Source organism: Aspergillus aculeatus (genome assembly GCF_001890905.1).
Source record: "Aspergillus aculeatus ATCC 16872 unplaced genomic scaffold ASPACscaffold_5, whole genome shotgun sequence".
In the NCBI taxonomy this organism is placed as follows: Eukaryota; Fungi; Ascomycota; class Eurotiomycetes; order Eurotiales; family Aspergillaceae; genus Aspergillus; species Aspergillus aculeatus.
Window position 1 is genome coordinate 1,804,116 of NW_017962980.1, and position 18,986 is coordinate 1,823,101.

An 18,986-nucleotide genomic window follows, 5' to 3' on the forward strand; every position below is an offset into this window, starting at 1 on the left:
CTAGATCATCCTTCACTGGGTAGACCCAGATCACCCCATCTCTCACAAGAGAAACACAGCAAACACCTGTTAACTATTATCACAATGGGTCAAGTACACACCACAGCCACAGCCGGAACCGGAGCGGAAACCTGGCAGACCGAGGTTCAGGGCCACCCGATCACCGTGCACACGAACACCGTCCTCACGGACGACCACAGCAATGGGAACGGCAACCCGACGATTCACGTCACCGGGAACGTAAACGTGAACGTGAGCACAAACGGGAACGGGAACGGGAACGGAAACGTAATCCAAGGCCCCAAGGTCCTTTGCTTCGACCTGCCTTCCAATTTCACCGACCGGCGGGGGCTCGCGGCGCGCTTCCTGCAGCACGAGTGGCGCACGCAGCGGCAGAACCACCCCCACACCTACCCGCCGGAGATGCTCTTCGCGGGCATCGCGACGTGCCACCAGCACCAACGCGCGCGCTTCTTCTACGAGGCCTCGCCGGCCCACCACGGGCCCCCGCTGCTCTGGACGTCTCGAAACGGCCAGACCGAGTTCCCGGCCCCTTCGGCGGCGGATCGGTTCACCTTCGTGCGGGACACCTTTGCGTTTAGGATAGATCTCCTCTCCAAGCAGAGGGGGCTGGGGGCGGATGTGGCGGCCAGGTGGGACGACGGTGTCGGTCAAGACCTCTTCGACCTAGTGGAGAGGCTGGCAGATCGGTTTCTGGGTTGACATGCCGGTTGGGTTGGCAGGGAGTGGTCTCCGTCGTCGCGGCTGCAGTGTAGCTGGCTTAGCTAGTTGTGCTCGTTCTCCTTTTTCTACTCTTGTTGGTGTAAGAAGCTATCTTCAACCAGTCAACAAGTCAATTCGAAATCGACCAATACAGAATTCTACGATATTAAATAATCTTTCCTTCTTCTTTCCGCATTCTAAAAACAGGATCACTGATAACATCAAGTTCTAAAAGTGATCTTACATCTGACATACAGTATCCTTCTCTCTATATAACGGCTTCTATGCTTTTGGGAGAGGTAGAGGGCAAGAATGTAGTTATCTTTACAGAAAGTAAAATAAGGTCCACAACTCCGCAGGTATAAGTAGGGCAGTTGTGATAATACCCAGGATTGGACTAGCTCCTCATAATATACATCAAGCAGGTATCGTCAATACCCAGTACTCTGATCCAAATACTTGACAGTAGCACTTAGTTAGAGTGTTTTGTGGTCCGGTATACTGAAGTCTTTACATCTTTGACAGTCTTTGTTTCTATCACCTTATCATGAGATCTTCCCGCTATCATCCCTTGTCTGTATGCCCTCAATGAAGTCAGTTCTTTATCCACTCGAAAATCTACCCCCCCCTAAGCTGGCGAAGAGGTTGGCTTCTGCTGGCTTATAAATACATCGTTTTCCTCCCCTTCTGCATAAAGTATTCTTTGAGGTCATCCTTCGTACTGCAATTCCAAGCATCCAGCCTCACCCGGAAAACACAAGCCAAAAGCTTTAACCGACCCACACCCACACACACACAACATGGATCTAGCAGCACTCGCCGCCGGCATCGAAATTTCGACGTGGCAGACGGAATTTGAAGGCCACACAATCACCATCCACACGAGCAAGGACACTCTGACGGCCGCCCGAAGTCTCCAGACCCGCCAGGCCGCCGCGGGAATCCGACACAAGCTGCCCCCAATTCTCAGCTTCAACGTTCCCGCCGATCTGGCCGACGACGATCCATGGGGCTTCGCGGCGCGCTTCCTCCAGCACGAGTGGCGCAGCCAGCGGCAGAACCACTCGTACCCGACGGACATTATCCTCGCGGGCGTGGCGACGTTCGACCCGCTGCAACAGGCGCGGTTCTTCCACGAAGCGTCTCCAGACTCTCAGGACCCGCCTGTGCTCTGGACCGGGAAGCATGGTTGGACAGAGTTCCCGGCGGCTTCCTCGCCGACGGATGTCGCGTTTCTGCAGGTTACCCTGGATTTCATGGTGGATCTGCTCTTCAAGAATCGCTCGGGGGCGATGACCACCACACCTTGACGTGATGGCAATCCTGAAGGATTCCCTATTCCATCATGAGGTGGGAATCACGCTGGCGGACGGGTTACAGTAGCCCTGGCTGCATTGTGGCTAGCTATTTGTAGCTTCTTTCTTATACTCGGCAGTGGAAGCGATTATCTTCTCTTACTTCGCAAGAAGAAAGATATAAAGAAGAAAAGAATAATTGAACAATGACAATCATAAGAATTATGACACATCACACATGATTGAGCGTTCAGCTGAGTTCATCCGAACCGTGATCGTGACTCGGCTACCATATCCGTAATATCAACTTTCACTTTACTCGAGAGTAGACGTAATTGTCGACTTTTTACTTAGAAACTCTGCGAGTGTATATACGACATGCTTACGCACGAAGGAACTCCAAAAGTGGAGATTATCAGCTCCCTCCCAGGGCTACTCACATCATGTGATGCTGCCTCGCTGCGCATCCAGAGAAGCCTCAAGCTGAGCGAGCACTACCACTGACAGCTCTTGAGACTTACCACGCTCCGTGAGAACAATTCCCAACTGGTTTCTGATTTACCGAGCGTGGCCGGACGGCGCAAGTGCAAGACTACACATCCAGCTCAAGCCTGGTTTCCTTAGTGCTTCATATCTGCGGAGGAATGAGTAGTGAGAGGACGAAGAGCAGACAAAGGCCGTCCCGCAGACTTCATTCATCCAATGCTGCTGCTGCCGTCTGACGGTGGCCCACTGGATCCCGACTGTGCTTTGTTGTTGTTAGTAGGACAACGCTAACAAGTCCAAATTGGCGATTGGAACTTTTTTCGATAATCTATGTACAGTACATAATATTGTAGGACTCGTAGGTATCTATTACCGTGTGCTGACAACCGGGCGGTATGGCCGATTTTGCTCTATACTGCGAGGCAGAATCAAAGGACTAATGAACAAACCTTTCCACCCACTCCACAGAGCGTTCAACAATCAAGCTTTCAGACACAGTAGGTTCGCTCCGGTCCGGAGGGAATGTCATCTTGCCACCAACCTGCCTCATCCACTTCCCCTTGCCTCCCACCCAAAAGTTAGGCCGGAGGTCAAGGCCTTGCACGGAGCTACCCGCCGACAACGGTCGCGTATCGCCTCTGGTAGAGAGAATTCGGTCATCCGGAGCCTTCCACATTCTGTACTGAATCGGGGATGACCCCCCATGCTGCTGCTGCTGCTGGCGCTGTCGTTGCCGGGCGGCCAGGAAGAGCTTCACCCGCGCCCGCAGATGGTGATAGATGTCCATGTGCAGCGCGATCTGGAAGACCATCAAGTCAGATAGACGATCGACTGCCCACTCCATGCCTTCCAGCCACGCGTCTTGAAACTCGGGGAGGTCTTCGTCGTCGACGAACTGCCGACTATCCGACCGGGTCTGTTGTCGCCGCCGCAGCTGCTGCTTCCGATGAATCCGCGCAGACGGCAATCTCCTCCCCGCCTCGTCAAAGCCCTCATCCTCCCCGAAGCGCGGGTAGATGCCGATCCGCAGCTCCCGTAGGTGCGGGAACGTGGCCGCCAGCGCCCGCCAGACGCGCGTGTAATCGGCGCGAGCAAGCGATTGCTGTACAGCTCCCAGCGGAAGGTGAGCCGGCGGATGAGGGCGGGGGCCCCGCACGGGGTCTGCCGCGCGAACGCATGCCCCAACGTCAGTGGCGAGTGGAGGCGGAATTCGTTGCTCGCGTAGAGGACCGGCAGGGCCTCGGTGAAGGCCTGCCGGCACGTGCGCATCAGCGCGAGATCCATCCAGGCGTCGAAGGCTTCCACCGAGGCGTGCCAGGTCTCAAGGTCCGCGGGGTTGCGGCGATACATGCACGAGCCGTCGAGAATCGTATTCAGGAAGCAGGTGCAGCCGTGCTGGAAGGTCCGCCATCGCTGCGCGGATTCGTCCCACCAGTTGAAGTAGTGCAGCGAGCGGTGGCCGAGAAGCCAGCCGTAGATCTGCAGGCGGACTTCCGCAGGGAGCCGCGGGAAGAAGGGGCTGTTGGTCTGCGGGTGAGGGGGGTCGTGGTGCCGGGGTAGGGGTCTGTGCTGCGCGGGTTGGCTGGCAGGGTGTCTTTGGTCTTTCCGTGTCTCTCCCGGTGATCATCATCAGCTCTAAGTTAGTGGTGCTTTGGTGTGTCATGGAGACCAGCTGACTTCGCTCTTCCAGCCACTTTGTCACTCCTTGCATGGTGGGCTAGTTTTACTCTGTCGGGTGGAAAACTGGTTGGTCCCTTTGCGACGACGGGACTTTGCGACGACGGGAAGCTGGGGCTGCGTACCTCTACCCTTGGATGAGGGTTAGAATTAATTGATTTTGGTGCTTCTGAGAAATTACGCAAGCGTTCAAGTTCCATGAAGAATACTGTTTCTCACAGATGAGAGCTTGTGTCGCCATTTCGGCGGGGGTACTGCGTTAGTAGTCTGTACAATCTGCCGTACATGGTCTACAGTACATGGCGACCTTTGCGTTTCACGTTACAAGAATCAACAGCTCCGTACTTCTCTCCTTACCTTGACATCACGTCTTTCCATTGCCTAGCATAGATGAGATCTCAAAGCACCAAGTTAGTGACACAGCATGATTGCTGAGTAGACAGACCTCCGTCTCGAAGTACCTCAAAAATACCAAGAAAAGGAGTCTACCTGCAGAAGACTACCCCATTGTATACCCACAGCATGTGCAGGAAATACGCGCCAGGCACACAGCCAACCCTCCAACCTCGAACCACTGGACATTACCCATACGGTTTCCTTCAAAGGTTAGCGTGCACTGTTGAGTTCCCGTCAGCTGCATCTGCTTTTCATCAAGGGAATTGATGAGCGATGATTGACGATCGATGATAGGTGCTGAGTGCTGACCTTAACCGCCGCCGCTCAGCCCCGCGTTAACACTGACAATACATGAGTTATTTTTGGAGTTCGGTTTCCACGTCTCGGTTCCTTTTCTGTCTCTCTTCCGGCCCCTTGATATATGCACTACCTGCCCTTGTGTAAATCTGAAAAGTCTTCGCATTTTGGGATGATGGAGATACTCTACCACGATGAAACTCACTCTCGGTGAATAACCCCTCCCCTAGACATCTAACCAGGCGGATCTTATCAGTTGAAACACTGATTGATACCATCTTTAGCCCTCATCTACAGTGCAGCCCTGCTCTTCGATACTAGCCGCGCAACTCAGTTCCAAAATTTCTACCCCTTCTACCGGACCACCTTAACCACCGAGCGACCCGACTGCCACGCGTACTACAATGCCTCCCTCGCCGCCCACAACACCTCCGATCCCAACACCTGCAAGCACATGGCCGAGTGCCTGCTCGAAGGCGCCGGGGAGGTGAACAAAGGGGATTGGGCCTCGGCGACGGTGCTCCTGGGCCTCACCCCGTCGATTCTGGGGACGGTGGCGCCGACGATCGAGGAGCGCCTGCAGCTGCTCCGCGAGCGGCCCATCCTAGGGTTTCTGAGCATCCTGGCCGCCCCGTCGCTGACGTTCGCAAGGCCCTGGGTCAAGCCAGACCGTCCGGGCGACAAACAGACCACGTGGCTGCGCGAGTATACTGCAGGCAGAAATCCCAATGTGTACCGGAGTGTGGTGCAATATCTCACGGTGGCGCTGGCCGCGGCTAACGTGCTGGAAAACGCCATTCGGCTCGGCAGCCAGACGATCATCAGCTGGAAATGCAATGTGAGTCTTCTGGAGCTGGCGTGGGTGCTCCTCGCCCCGGTGCCATCTCTCGTGATGCTGGTTCTGCCACCCCTCGTGGCGCTGACAAACTCGTGTCTCGCGGTGCTGGTGGACTGCCTGGGCAGGTTTCTTTCAAGGGAGCATTCAGACACGGCAGCAGGGACTCCCACGAATGATCATGATGGGAGCGTGGATCTCGGCAAAGGGTTTTACAATGGGTTGGCGAACATCTGCGGGCTGGTGCATGTGGTGTATGGAACGATCGTGCTCTCCTCCGTGCAGTTCATCGGCACCTTGGACGCGCTCGGCGTGGTGGGGCGGTTCACAGCCTCTGCACTGGTGGCGCAGTTCATCACCATGACCCAGCTTTCTGGCGGGTCTGAGAAGCAGAATGAGGAGAAGGCAAAGCAAGATGGTAGCCGATGGCTTGATAGGACAGGGGTTACCTCAAGGGTATACGGACTAGAGGGGGATGATCGGTCATCAAAACAGACCCCGTCAAATGACCAAAAGGGAGCGGATGTCGAGGACCCGGTCTGAAGTTGGGGGATTGGACCTATTAACATATCCACATCTTCATGTTTCTTTGCTTTTCCCCTGAATTGTCAAGCCCAAGATTCACACCTGCGCAGATTGTTGGTGCGTCCGCTGGTTGATCAAAGTAAGAATTATTTCTACCTGCAGAGTTCCTGATATCTGTTAGCATTATGAACGATCATCTGTCAGTCTGGGCATGCATTTGTCGTCGGTATCAACATAGCATATCTGTTTGACAGGTTATCGCAGGTGTCCCTAGTCGTCTGGCAACTTGTAGGCCGGATATTAGGAAAGCCAGTGCAAAGATGCAGGACAATAGGAATCTCAGGGACCCTTGAGCGAAGAAAGTCAACTGCACAGTCAATAGAATCCCGTTTCTTTGCCGTGGTAGTAGATGTTGACTGTGATGGGTTACACCTGTCTTTGTTGGCCGAAGTGAAGGTTCCTGTTATTATTCACGCAAGCCCCGTTTGCCATCAGATCCCTTTATCAACCTCTTTCAAGCGTTGATTCTCTTGGCAAGGGTGCACTCAACGAGAACAATGGCAGTGACCATACATCTGCTGCGTGATCATACAGATAAAGACCAACTATGCAGCAACCTGTATGAAGCACAATGGGCTTGCTGGGCCGGGGGTATGGCAATGACCTACATCTCCAGGCCAGTGCTTTCTCTGCATGAGAGACCTGTGCAGACCTGGCAAGAGGGAATAGGTGTAACCTCCTGATCGCTAACATTACTGAACCATCCCCTTCACAAGCTACACCAATGTCCGCACATTAGCTACAGCCTTCAATCAACCGTCATTCATTTCAAACCCTTGGGCAACCAGCCATTGCGACCAGGGGTTGCTTGAAAGGCCGGTTCTCTCAGTCTTCCACTAATTTTTTTAATCCGAGCAACCTGTCTACTTTGCTTCTCCTGCCTCTCCACTTTACATTGTACAATCTCCCAAGGGACCGCAACTCAACATGGCCGCGTGGCTCAACTTTTTCCAGATCGTCAACCCCACACTTACTTTCGCCAACATTCTACATCTACCGTTCTTCATCAAGCATTGTATGATATGCATTTTCAATGCAGCGGATATCGATCTGCAGAGTGGCAGTATGCGCACGACTGCTTGTCAGGAGTTCGCCATGTATCACGAATCGATCAACACGCTAGAAGGGCTCCACGGCGAGAATTCCCGCCCGCTGCGACGTAATGGTCTTGACCAAGAAACCTTGAAGAAGCTGAAGAAGCTGATTGACACACTTGAGTCGATGGGGTCAAAATCGCTCAAGGTCAAAGTTTTGCTGCTCCAGGATCTACTCAAAAGTTTCCAGTATATTCTCCAGTTCAAGCAGCTTCAGCTGCCTGAGGAGTACCTTGTAGGTCTACAATCTCATATTGCATTCCAGGTGCAGGCAACACAAAGCTTATTTCAAGACCACAGGTTCATCCAAAGCTAGCCTCCGAAGAGCTTTATTCTGGGGTGAGGTGGCAACAGTCCCCAGATGGCGGGACTGCTGCGCACGGAGACCTCGAATCTTTGACGTCTAACACCAATGTTAAGCCCTTATCGTCAACGTTTTGGACTCGCCTATGGTTCTGCTTTGCGAAGGATGGAATCTCCGAATTACTTATGCTCATCAACGAGCGTAATAAGGACCTGAGTGAAAAGGCAAAAGGGATTGAGCAGGTATGGGAAAAGAAGCCGACACCACCACCGACAGATTCACAAGGCGCAACGTCGCCTTCTATAGGGGACAGTAGTGAAAGTACCCCGGGCTTGGACGGCGGGTTCGAAATGCGGAATTTTGGATAAAGCAGACGCCCTTGATTCTACATCTTAGGACCGGGGCTGAAGCATCAACATCCATTCCTCTTCTTCTCTGATTTCCCCTCATGTTTTCTCCCCACCCTCTTCCTTCTCTCCTCACTCTGGTTTTGACCGTCTTCTCAGTTTCAGCCTCCTCCTGCCGCTTGTCCCCATCTCTCGGTAGATTTCCTCTGTTTCTCTCCATTTCTTTCTTTCTCAAGATCCTTACAGGTCACGGCTCAAATGTATGTGCTTTGTCTTCATGTCTCTATCCATACTCGTATCGTGCTTGTCCTCTTTGTTGAATTGTACGCCCACGCTTTGAAATCGTGTTTCCTCACGACTTCATGCTGAATGGAGCCAGAAAAGCTCATCTTGTTCATTGTATGTGTGTCGTCCAAGATTGATCCTAGGATTCACGGTACCATGGGTCTCTACGATGCTCACAAGGGCCATATCAGCTAATCCGGTGGATCCCGGTACTCGGGGGGTCGCATCTTGGAGGTTGTCCGTTGCTCAGGACAGCACATGGGACGGTCCATGACTGATGCGGCAGGTATATAAGCCTCTCGATGTCTCTTCTTGTTGTGTTCCTCCATCAACAAGCATCCAGAACGTCCGAAGCAGTTCTCGAGAGAAACGATCTCAGACCCGAAGCCCGCCTGGATATATCAACCTTCCCACGCAGCTCTATACAACACCCAACACCTCGAAAATGGGTTTAATGGAGGAACTGGTGGCGTGCTGTAACCTACCGCACGCGGGATACCCTAACAATGTGGATCTGATGGAGCGGGCGCGTCGGTGCACGGCGCTGGAGGCCGAGATCCTGAACAACCTGCCAAATCACCTTGATGACACTGACGCAGAGCATTTCATTGGCCTCTATGGCTTCGAGCATGTCGCCGATCGCTTAGAGAGACTGGGCCTCACTGTCGTCGGCGCTGGTGACGGCTACACTTTGACGGAGATCAGTAAGCTACGCATCTTCCCCATGGCCCAACAGTCGATCTGCCTGAAGTTGGTCTTCCTCGAGGATGCCCTGCGGGCCCTCAAGAAGAACTGCGACGCGCGCATGCGACTCGAGACAGAAGGCGTAATCCGCAACCTGGGCCTGCTCTTCCGGGGGATCGAGCCCCTCCAGAAAGTCGGCAAGGAGGTGCACTCTCGCCTGAAGGACCTCGAAGAGGAGGTGAATTCAAGAATGGTGAAGAAGTCGGAGGCCGATCAGCGCGGGGACAGCATATGGGAAGACTTTTGGCTGCTAAGCCGCAACGAGCGCGGTGAGCAATTCCGCGCGGACGCACTGCGGGGACTCCAGGCCAGGTATCCCAGGGCTGATCTGGATCTCTGCGAACGGATCGCGCACCGAATGAGCGCCTGCTGGAAGCTCCTTAGCTTCCGCTTGCAAGATAATCGGCTAGGGTGTCACACGGTGAATCCTGCCATTCTTGGGCCCCAGCAGCAGCAGCAGCGGCAGCAGCTTCTCTTGCCTCCTCCGCCACAGCCCCCTGCTGATGCGACAGAGCACATATGCCCCTACTGTAGTGACGTGCTGCCCGTCTCGGTGTACCAGACCCCAGCCATGTGGCAGCACCACGTGCTTTACGACTATTCGCCATACATCTGCCTGGCGAAGGAGTGTTGGGGGAATGCCACGTTCGCCCGCCTGGACGACTGGGTCAACCATATGCGGGGGCACGGCGGGCACTGGGAATGCAGCGCGCCAGGGTGTGAGCAGGACACAGTCTCCTTCGGACCACACGAGAGCGACAAAGTCCATAGGCATGCGCAGTTGGTCCATGGCTGGGATAAGCTGCCAGCCACCGCACTCACCAAGGTCCCGGCGGCCCGACTGGAGTTCACCGAGTGTCCCCTCTGCAAGGAACCGTTTTCGGGCGACGGCCCGGAGGAGGCCATCAAGTGGCATCTGGCGGCGCATGTCGAGACGGAGATGCTGTCGATCCGGCCGTTGGTCTCCTATGCCCAGACGCATTCCGGGTAGGGGATGTGCTTTTGGTTCCCCCTTAGGTCGACTAGAATCCACTTGGTCTGTAGACAAACAAACCTAGGTTCCCCTGGACTCTAGCGGCCGAGGTTTCCCCTAACTTAGCATAACTGAGCATACATTTTAGAAACCTAGTTTCCGGAAGATGTTCTTATCCGTCTTTCTTACTACCCGATACCCCCCTCCCCCAACCCTTTCTCTGTGAGAATATCCCAAGTCCCTCTCGTTTGATAGTTGTAAAACATGCATTTCGCCATATTGTATAACGCTGACTCTCGAATCATTTGACCAACTTCTAATGACCTTCTACTGTTCCTTCGGAGGATAGATTCGAACTTGACATTCGAGGGATCGATGATCAAAAGAAATTCAAGGGACGTAGCCTAACCCTAGACATACTAGTAAAAAGGAAATTCGATTACCTTTAGCAGCCATCTCAACTCATTCATCATATGGTGGAGGTTACAGCTTTTGGTGGGGGACCCCGGGGTGTTTCGTAGAAATCCAGACGGGGGCAGCACTCGGTCCGTGGCTTCGAGCTTCGTCGGCAGGTTTCCCGCCCCCGGGCCACACATAGCCCTAACTGCTCTGCTCTGTCACGGGACATCTCTTGACCAGGAATCTACATGTATTTCAGATTGAGATAAATAGGTGAGAGTGACTCTACTCCCGGCTCCTACTTCTGGAGCAACCATTACGTGCTCCACCTTATCGCTCCCTGCAAACCAACACATCTCCCCCCAGCAGGGCTGCTTGCTTTACAGTCTGAACTCCACCCATTCTCTCCATTACCCACACCGACACAGAATGGGTGTCAATGGCGCCCAGGGAAATGAGTTGTAGTCGTGGGCAGAGGCCCCCCGCCGCCAGCGACTTCGTACGTGAATCTAAGCACGAGAATCTACTATTATTTTGTGTACGCATCACAAGAATGTGGCAATGATATTCGCTATCGGCTTTGCAGGACAGCCGAAGGGAGTCACACCTCGAGCGAAGGGGTATTGTCGGAAGTAGGGACTTGATTAATTGAAGGGCGTGCAGCAAGAGAGAACTAATTGTAAACACGGCGTGGCTTCGATTTGTTGCTCTCCTTGTTTTAATATTCCGTAAATACTTCTACTTAGTAAGAGGTATCATGCGCGCTTTTCTATGAGACTTTTTAAGATATGAGGGACTGATGAAAAGAAAATCAGGCTTATACAAGTTTGGTGGTAACAATGGGGCTGGGCGCTCGTATAACTTATCACGGATTAACGTTCTGTCTTCCATTTCCGGCGTTCGGGCAGGAAACCTAAAAACAACCTCCCTGCCACCTGGAACGAATGCGAACACGAGGGGCTTTATTGCGCCTCCTTTCTCCTTCATTTATTAAATTCGTTGTTTTTCCAACATGAGCCGGAGTAAGATTGACGTGGTTTCCCTGGTAGAGGACTTGGCATTGAATTGGAGAGAGCTCTCTCTATACAGCTCAGATCTGTCCAGAACTGGGCCACATGACCATGTTAAAGCCATTTCAACTGACAAGTCACAGGCACGGTGTGCATCGAGTTATCTGAGCGAGATTGGTTGTCAAAAGGTCCTAGTAGGAGCCCATCCCAGGCAGACCTTGGAGAAATTCGAAATAGGTAAGCTGTAACCGTCGTGTTCACCCGGAAAGAGCCTCGCAGAGAAGACTGTATTCGGCGTTAAACAATCACATAATAACCGTCGTATTGCCTTGAACACATGCAACACCAGCACAATCTACTTCGCGTCCGTAACGATCCGGGGGTTTCACGGTCAAGGCTTTGACGGCTACTAAATAACGTTTAAAAGTTACCAAAGACAGCTTGTCGAACCTCATATTCCTGTTGAACCTTGTTTAACAGTGGTGTTCTCCCGTGGGTATTCCACCATTTAGGGTTCGGCCACCCACCGGTCTAGCCACCACGGTTGGAGATGCGAGCTTATCGAACTCGACTGGATCGCTCCTCTGGTCGACTGCCATTTAAGATTACGATTCTCTAGGCGCATCGTACTTGGCGGAGGGCTTAAATCTGTCACGTAAATGTTACTGGAGTTTCCACTGCTCTTGCTGTTGAACTGTAGATTGTAGCTGGTACGAGCGACACGTCACGCGCTTCGGATCAGTGCGTTCCAAAAAAGCAAGGAGAGGCTGGTGACTTCCTCGGCCCCTATGCTGTTCAGCTGGTTTCCTTGGCATGACCTAACGACTATCTCGTCGTCTTTGTCTAACAGGCCTAGCCCCAAGCTATAGCAGCTATGAGTAGCTGCCTGGACCCTTGTAATCCGTGGCCCCTCGGGTATATAAATGCTGCGACGCTTCTTATTTCAGAAACAAGCAGATTGCCTGAATCCTTCGAAATATCTATGCACTCCCGAACCGTTCGTCCTGAGCGGCCAAACATTTCAAGACCGAAAAACACTCCCAATAACACCGTCAGGGGCACCATCACAGACACCACCGCAAATTAAAGTCAAGCACGCACTATCTCGGACGGATCAGCGACTCGACAAACCCAATATGTACGTTGACATTCTGCGGATTCTACTAGTGGTCTGGGCGATTGTCCTGCTTGCTATTGAAGCGCAGGACACTCAATGTTCCGCGCAAAGATGCTATCAGACTTGTGTGGAGGAAAGCAATGCATGCACCGCCCTCTGTAGGCAGGATGCATCGCGCATACGAAATCGCCGGAAGGCAGGGGCTTTCCTGCGGCGTTGCCAAGGAAGATGTAACACGGAGATCGGGAATTGCTTCTTCAAGGATTGCGGCTCCCAATGCCCGCCCAAGGTTGAAGGGACTTATGAAAGCTGCAGTAGTGACTGCGTGCAGAATGCACTGGCAGGCGTGGACCGATGCTTTGAGCGGACCGGGGCTGTCGACTTCTGCCTTCCCGCCAACAATGAGAATCTGAGAATCTGCGACGAGAGTTGCAGGAAACTGTACCCCACCGAGCCATCAACGCAGGCACCTGCAACTGCCACTACGGCTCCTGCAGCTACGGCAAATCCAACACCCCCACCTACTGATGCAGAAGATGACTTTAGAGTTGGATGTGGCACTATCGACCGATACCTAGAGGTACACGATGTCTGCACGGCACCATGCTTTTTCAATCTCTGTCTGAATAGCGAGAAGTGCAGCGGAGTGTCAGACGACGCAGCGAACAGACAGTGCACCAGCGATGGCATCAAGGCTTATGAGTCATGTATAATCGCGTGTCAATCTTAGCCAACCTATTAAGTGGTTTTGTGCTGTATGGCAAACTTGGTGAGGGCTGATGCTATGGTTTTCGCCAATGGTTCAGTGTGATCGCGTATTTATTGTGCGGATCAGCCCATTCGGGGACCGAGACTACAGTATATGCTTCCGCAATTAAACCGCCTTGAGTTCTTATTTTCTTACTCTAGTCAGCATAAACAGCTCCAATATACTTGTCGATGCCTCTGCTAGACTATGTAACACCAACAACCCATCAGTGGCTGTGAATCTCCCTTCGCCCTCATGGAACGAACCGGCAGTCCAGGTACTACAGTTGGAAGCTCCCGCCCACAGCTTTACCTAGACAAGTCGAACTCCCAATGCTTCAATCTGGAAGCCAGGAGGCTCCGACACCACCCATCAGCGAGCAATATTCAGATCCCGAGTCATGGATGGCAGAAGACTATGGCCATGTCCCTCGTCTGCACGGCGATGCATACGCCAGGATGGCTTCCGCCTTCACTCGGCTCAACCGCGACAGCGAATACACCGTTCCTTTCACCAACCGAGGCTTTCCCCCTTTGAACCATGTACAAATATACGTACAAGTCTACTTCCCAGCTCCGAGAACCAACGCTTTACCTGGGCTGCGGTCGGGCGCCTGGTGCGCGTCACCGCGGAGATCCCGGAGGAGAGCATGGCCTGGCCGCAGGCTCGGGTCACGGCCCCGACCCTGCGTCAACCTTATTCCTCCTGGCAGCAGCACCTCCGGCTGAAGACGGTTGGGCGAAGCGGGCAACCTTTGGGATCTGTTGTGTAGGCGAAGAATATATGCGCAGAATGTGAAAGTTCTTTCATCTACAACAAGGGGTAGATGTAGTCTGCATTCTGCGGGAGGGTTTGGATCACGGATTCCACTTGAGTGTCTTTCTCGAGTGGTGTGTTAGTAGCATACCTTGCATCCTTGGTGTGTCAATCCAGGCGAGGCTAAAGACTATCGATCACGCAAGTTGGACGATGGGAGGGACTCTGGGTCTTAGCAGCAACTAAGAACACACGAGTAGTTCCTAACTGTAAGGTCCCTACCCAGCCCTTCCAACCTTTGCGAATCGTCGCGCATGAACACTATGTAGCCGGCCTAAGGCACTGAAGGCACTGCGGCGGCTGCCTCGTGAATTAGGCAGCCGAGCAAGAACACAAGGCAACAAACACATCGGCATCTTAGGCTTCGCGAGAACCCCTTTACCTGTAGATCAAAAATGTTCTGGGCAGAAGCAGATAACTTACCACGGTCAGCAAGGATAGTAAGGTAGGTTAGGTACCTATAATAAGTAGACTTCCAAGGTGGTTTGGGGTGGGGACCCCGGGGTATTTCGTGGAAAATCTCGAGGGGGCGAATGTGGCCCGTGCACAGGACTTTGTCGCTTTGTCAGCGGATTTCCCCGGGCCATCATTGCCCTAATTAAGTATTCTTGATGGAGCAACTGCTGCTGCTAACCTTGTTAAGTTCCAACGTCGGGATGTGGACTTCCGGACCTTGTATGCCATGGACGTGCATTGTTCCAGCATTTCATCTCTTGATTGAGATAAAGATATAAGTAAGTCCCCGGGTTTCCTTCAAACCTCCAACCTACGTATCACGTATCACCCGATTTCGTTCTCCACGTTGTCTCTCGGCAAAACCGACCCAACTCCCCCCTGCAAGGCTACTTGCATTACAGGCTTCACCCCCCCCCCACTCCCTCCCATCCGCACACCCAACTCAAAATGGCTTCCCTGCAATGGCGTCCGGGGAGGCGAGTCGCGATCGTGGGCGGAGGCCCTGGGTCGATCTCCGCGGGCCTCGCCTTCCTCGCCCGCGGCTTCGATGTGCGCATCTACGAGCGCCAGCCGGAATGCAAGGCAATCGGGGGCGCGGTCTTGTTGTCCACCCCGGTTATATCGATCCTGCGGGCATACGGTCTGAGTCTAGAGCATTTTGGCGGCCACACGGTGACCTACTTTAAGAACAAAGCCGGGGGCGAGCGCGTCAAGCTCCCGTTCAACCCGACAGTCGAACAGCGCATGGGGATCAAGGGGTGGCACTACGGAGTGCTGCGGTCGTCGATCTTCCAGCGGATGCTCGAGCTGGTGCCGGCGGGGGTGATCCACGCGGACCACGAGTTTACCGCGTACACGGAGACGGCCGAGGAGATCGAGTTACACTTCACCAACGGGCAGCGCGTGACGGCCGACATCCTGGTGGGCGCGGACGGCATCCGCTCCCGAGTCTCGCGGCAGACCTTCGGGGACCCAGGGCTCTTCCACACGGGCATCCGGCTGTGGTTGGCCTGGTGCGACTTCATCCCGGACATCCCGCCCCACTACGGTTACGTCTCGCACGACTGGCAGCACCAGGCCAGCTTCTTCCCCATGGTGCACGACGGCAAACCGGGCTTTGAGTGGTGGGTCGTCGAGCACTCGTACGAGGGCAAGCCCGTTCCCGCCAACCCCAAGGAGCACCTGACTGCCATCCTGAAGGACTGGGCCCAGCCCATGCCCCGCTTCCTGGAGGCCACTGACTTCGACACCCAGGTCTACCGCTGGGAGATCTACAACCGGCCCTCGATGAAGAAGTGGTCGCAAGGACGGGTGGTCTGCCTGGGTGACGCTGTCCACCCCGTCTCGCCCTACGCCGCCTACGGCATGGGCATGGCCATCGAGGACGGGTATTTCCTGGCTCGCGCGCTGGACGGCGTGGACTTGCGGGATGTGCGCGCATGCACCGCCGCGTTTGAGATATACGAGGCCGAACGCGTGGACTATGTGAATCATAATATGGAGTTCGCGCGGTTCCTGGGGAGGATGTTCCACGGGCTCCCGCGTCCGCTGGCGTACGTCCGCGATCTGGTGTTTGATTATACCCCGTTCCTGAAACGGTTTCTGGGCGATGGGTATCTGAAAAAGGCGGAAAAGGAGACGCTGGGGTTGAAAGAGCTACAGGTCGCTTCTGTGTAGGAAGGTACGTCTGTGGAGACGACTGTTATTACAATATAGCATCGGTTGATGGTTCTTCATGTAGAAAAAGAAAAATGCTCTAACACATTTCGTGATGCATATATCAGTAAGAGATTACTGTCCAGCTCTTCCGATTCATCCAATGCCATGAAAGTCTGACTCACAGGCATTTAGGCTCCTTTATGTTTTGTAGTAACAACAAGTCTCAGCGCTCGTATAACCTTCTGTCTTACATTTCCAGTGTTCGGGGCAAGAAACCCAAAAATACCCTCCATTCTTCCTGGAACAAGCGCGAACACGAGAGGGTTGTTATTTCTTTATTTCTTGTTGCGCCTCTTTCCCCTTTAATCTCTTTTGTTGAACGATTCTTGTTTCAACATGTGCCGGAGTAAAATCAAGGTGATTTCCTTGGGCCAAGGACTGGGCCTTTGATTGTAGACAGCTTTTGACAGCTCCACATGGATTGAGGGCAATGTTAGCTCACGTATGTCTCCGCCATCCCACTTTTAATCAGCCGTAGGCGCGGTGCTTATCTGACTGGCTGAATCAGATTAGGCTTCACATAGCCCTAACTTTAACGAAAACTGATTCCAGGCAGCACTTTGGGAGGTTTGAGATAGGTGGGCTTGGCTAATTGTGCCGACGAGAGCCCGGTTTGATTATCTCAAACATCTAGTTGGATCGCGCTCCCAATCTTTGGGTCGGTTTTCTTGACGAACTACCAAAGCCATTCCTTTAAATCAAGCTCAAGAGGAGATTCATTCCTGCTTCTATGGCCTCTTCATGCCCGGCCACCACATACCCGTCGTATTGTCTTGGACACAGGCAACGCCCATTTCTCCTCCGTATTCAAATCTTTGGGCTTCGCAGTCCAGGCTTCGAGGAAGAAATAAGGTTCAAGGTTGCCAATGACGAATTGCGGAACATCACATTGCAATTTGGTTCACCCTCGTTCGATATGGTGTTTTCCGCCATTTGGGGTTTGGGTTCAGCCACCCGTTGAGCCACCATGGTTCAAGACGCAACTTCATCACGATCCACCGATCATTCCTCGGGTTTACTGCCTCTCAGGATTTGATTTCTCTTGGCGCATTGTATTTGGTGTAGTGTTTGGATGCGCCACTGAGCGCTACTCTATTCTTTGCGACTCCAGCTGCTGGTATTTCGGTTACAGAGGCCTGGTTCGAGATGCACGCGTTTCTGACTGCTGCTTTCCAAGGAGAATAAGGAGTTTCTTCGGACTTCCTCAGAACCCTATACTGCTGTTCTGGCAGCGGTAATTCCTCGGATGCGACCAGGAGATCAAGGGCTGCATCAAGGGCTGCGACGCCGCCTGCCCGCGCCGGGTCGAATGGTCTCTCGAGGCCTGCAACAGCAACTGCTTGCAGGCAGCGCTCGCCGGCGTAGACCGATGCTTCCATGGGACCGCGCCCCGCGACGACTGCCTTTCCGCAAACCAGGAGAACTGGCAATCTTGCGAGAAGGGCTGCAGAGACAAGGCACTCACCCCTGCCGCCACACCACCACCACCACCACCACCTACTGATATTCCATTCGAGTCTGCCATCGGATGCGGGAAGTTTGACCGGTACCTGAACGTGTACGGTGCGTGCCTGGCACCATGCTTCTTCAATCTCTGTTTGAATGGCGAGAAGTGTAACGGGGTGACGGAGGAGGCGGCAAACAGACAGTGTGCAAGCGATGGTATCATGACTTATAAGGCTTGTGTGCTCGAGTGTCAATCTTAGCCAACCCTTTTGGTGACTTGCTTTGGAGTCTACGGCCATCTTCATGATGGCTGCTGTTGGGAAGATCGCTGGTGGATCGGTGTTATCAGTGTTACCAGTATACTTAGTGGGTGTTAGCTCAATTTGCGCGTATTCAGTTCAACGTTCTGTCCTAGGGTTGTATGAAGATAAAGCTATGTGCTGGAACCGGATTAATGCGGATCAGTATAGTGTGAACTGTACTGTACAGGGTAAAGTACTGTTTTGAAAGTGGCCTCCTTCAGGGACGCCACGGAATCCGCGATCGATCTCGGTTCGCGGGGAAACTGTCGTGGAATTGTCGGAGACGCTGCGCGAGGTCCACCTCTATAACGATCGCGGTCCATTGGGACGGCCCGGAAATGCTGTCTCTCATTTACCGGTGGCGGAGGATCGGCTCCTGCAACTGGTGGGCTCGGAGGAGTGGTGGAGGTCGTGGTTTGATGACGGCGTGAGCAATGAGTCTGTGAAATATGTGACCGAATCTTCACGGGAAGCAGATGCACGTGCGTGATTTCACAATATCATTAATATAGATTAATCAATTAACCCTGCCGAGGGACAGTGATGTTCGCCACCAATCGAATCAATTTTCCTCCCGGCATGCTCGGCGGTTCATCTTACCACTGGGTGGTAGTTTAGGTTAGGTAGCCTTTGAGTACCTAAGTACTGTGCCTAATGGTCTGGTTAAACAAAAGTCCACCTCCTCCATAGTAGGAGAGGCATTGGGACTCGCTTGGCTATTGGAGGAAGTATTCGTAGTGCGTGAAAACAATCCATCAGCACCACCCATGCATTGAAAGAGGGGTTAAGTAGGCAGGATATTGGCCCCGAGAACATCCTTATAATTCCCAGTAGTAGGTTATTCCCTCAACCTTTTTTCTTGGTCGCATCCTCGCTACAAGCGTCTGATCTTACTACAGAATCCCACACTAGTCTCCACTTCCCAAGCCATG

The 18,986-nt window shown here is 53.2% G+C and overlaps 7 protein-coding genes across 7 annotated transcripts; 6 read left to right on the forward strand and 1 right to left on the reverse strand.

The window, feature by feature from the left end:
• Positions 1 to 84: 84 nt before the first annotated feature.
• On the forward strand, positions 85 to 723 carry ASPACDRAFT_59391 (uncharacterized protein; the record flags this gene model as incomplete). Its single annotated transcript, XM_020203440.1, has 1 exon — positions 85 to 723. The coding sequence occupies one exon, from the start codon at positions 85 to 87 to the stop codon at positions 721 to 723; it is 639 nt and encodes a 212-aa protein (XP_020058079.1).
• Positions 724 to 1,523: 800 nt separating this feature from the next.
• On the forward strand, positions 1,524 to 2,033 carry ASPACDRAFT_59392 (uncharacterized protein; the record flags this gene model as incomplete). Its single annotated transcript, XM_020203441.1, has 1 exon — positions 1,524 to 2,033. One exon carries the CDS (start codon positions 1,524 to 1,526, stop codon positions 2,031 to 2,033), a length of 510 nt encoding a protein of 169 aa, XP_020058080.1.
• Positions 2,034 to 2,777: 744 nt separating this feature from the next.
• ASPACDRAFT_59393 (uncharacterized protein) lies at positions 2,778 to 4,422 on the reverse strand (the record flags this gene model as incomplete). Its single annotated transcript, XM_020203442.1, has 4 exons — positions 2,778 to 2,832; positions 2,954 to 3,606; positions 3,735 to 4,086; positions 4,313 to 4,422. The coding sequence occupies 4 exons, from the start codon at positions 4,420 to 4,422 to the stop codon at positions 2,778 to 2,780; spliced, it is 1,170 nt and encodes a 389-aa protein (XP_020058081.1).
• A 610-nt stretch (positions 4,423 to 5,032) lies between these two features.
• ASPACDRAFT_116730 (uncharacterized protein) lies at positions 5,033 to 6,524 on the forward strand. Its single transcript, XM_020196011.1, has one exon. It carries the CDS (start codon positions 5,329 to 5,331, stop codon positions 6,250 to 6,252), a length of 924 nt encoding a protein of 307 aa, XP_020058082.1. The 5' UTR covers positions 5,033 to 5,328; the 3' UTR covers positions 6,253 to 6,524.
• Positions 6,525 to 7,205: 681 nt separating this feature from the next.
• ASPACDRAFT_1855104 (uncharacterized protein) lies at positions 7,206 to 8,060 on the forward strand (the record flags this gene model as incomplete). Its single annotated transcript, XM_020197424.1, has 2 exons — positions 7,206 to 7,623; positions 7,689 to 8,060. Exons 1-2 carry the CDS (start codon positions 7,222 to 7,224, stop codon positions 8,058 to 8,060), a joined length of 774 nt encoding a protein of 257 aa, XP_020058083.1. The 5' UTR covers positions 7,206 to 7,221.
• A 709-nt stretch (positions 8,061 to 8,769) lies between these two features.
• Positions 8,770 to 10,059, forward strand: ASPACDRAFT_42009 (uncharacterized protein; the record flags this gene model as incomplete). Its single annotated transcript, XM_020201017.1, has 1 exon — positions 8,770 to 10,059. The coding sequence occupies one exon, from the start codon at positions 8,770 to 8,772 to the stop codon at positions 10,057 to 10,059; it is 1,290 nt and encodes a 429-aa protein (XP_020058084.1).
• Positions 10,060 to 15,034: 4,975 nt separating this feature from the next.
• Positions 15,035 to 16,264, forward strand: ASPACDRAFT_1880163 (FAD-dependent oxidoreductase; the record flags this gene model as incomplete). The annotated part of the gene is made up of 1 exon (XM_020198193.1): positions 15,035 to 16,264. The coding sequence occupies one exon, from the start codon at positions 15,035 to 15,037 to the stop codon at positions 16,262 to 16,264; it is 1,230 nt and encodes a 409-aa protein (XP_020058085.1).
• Between the last annotated feature and the right edge of the window lie 2,722 nt (positions 16,265 to 18,986).

Excerpts from the sequence above, each read along its gene's own strand:
- ASPACDRAFT_116730 (XM_020196011.1), top strand. The coding sequence starts at position 5,329 with ATGGCCGAGTGCCTGCTCGAAGGCGCCGGGGAGGTGAACAAAGGGGAT.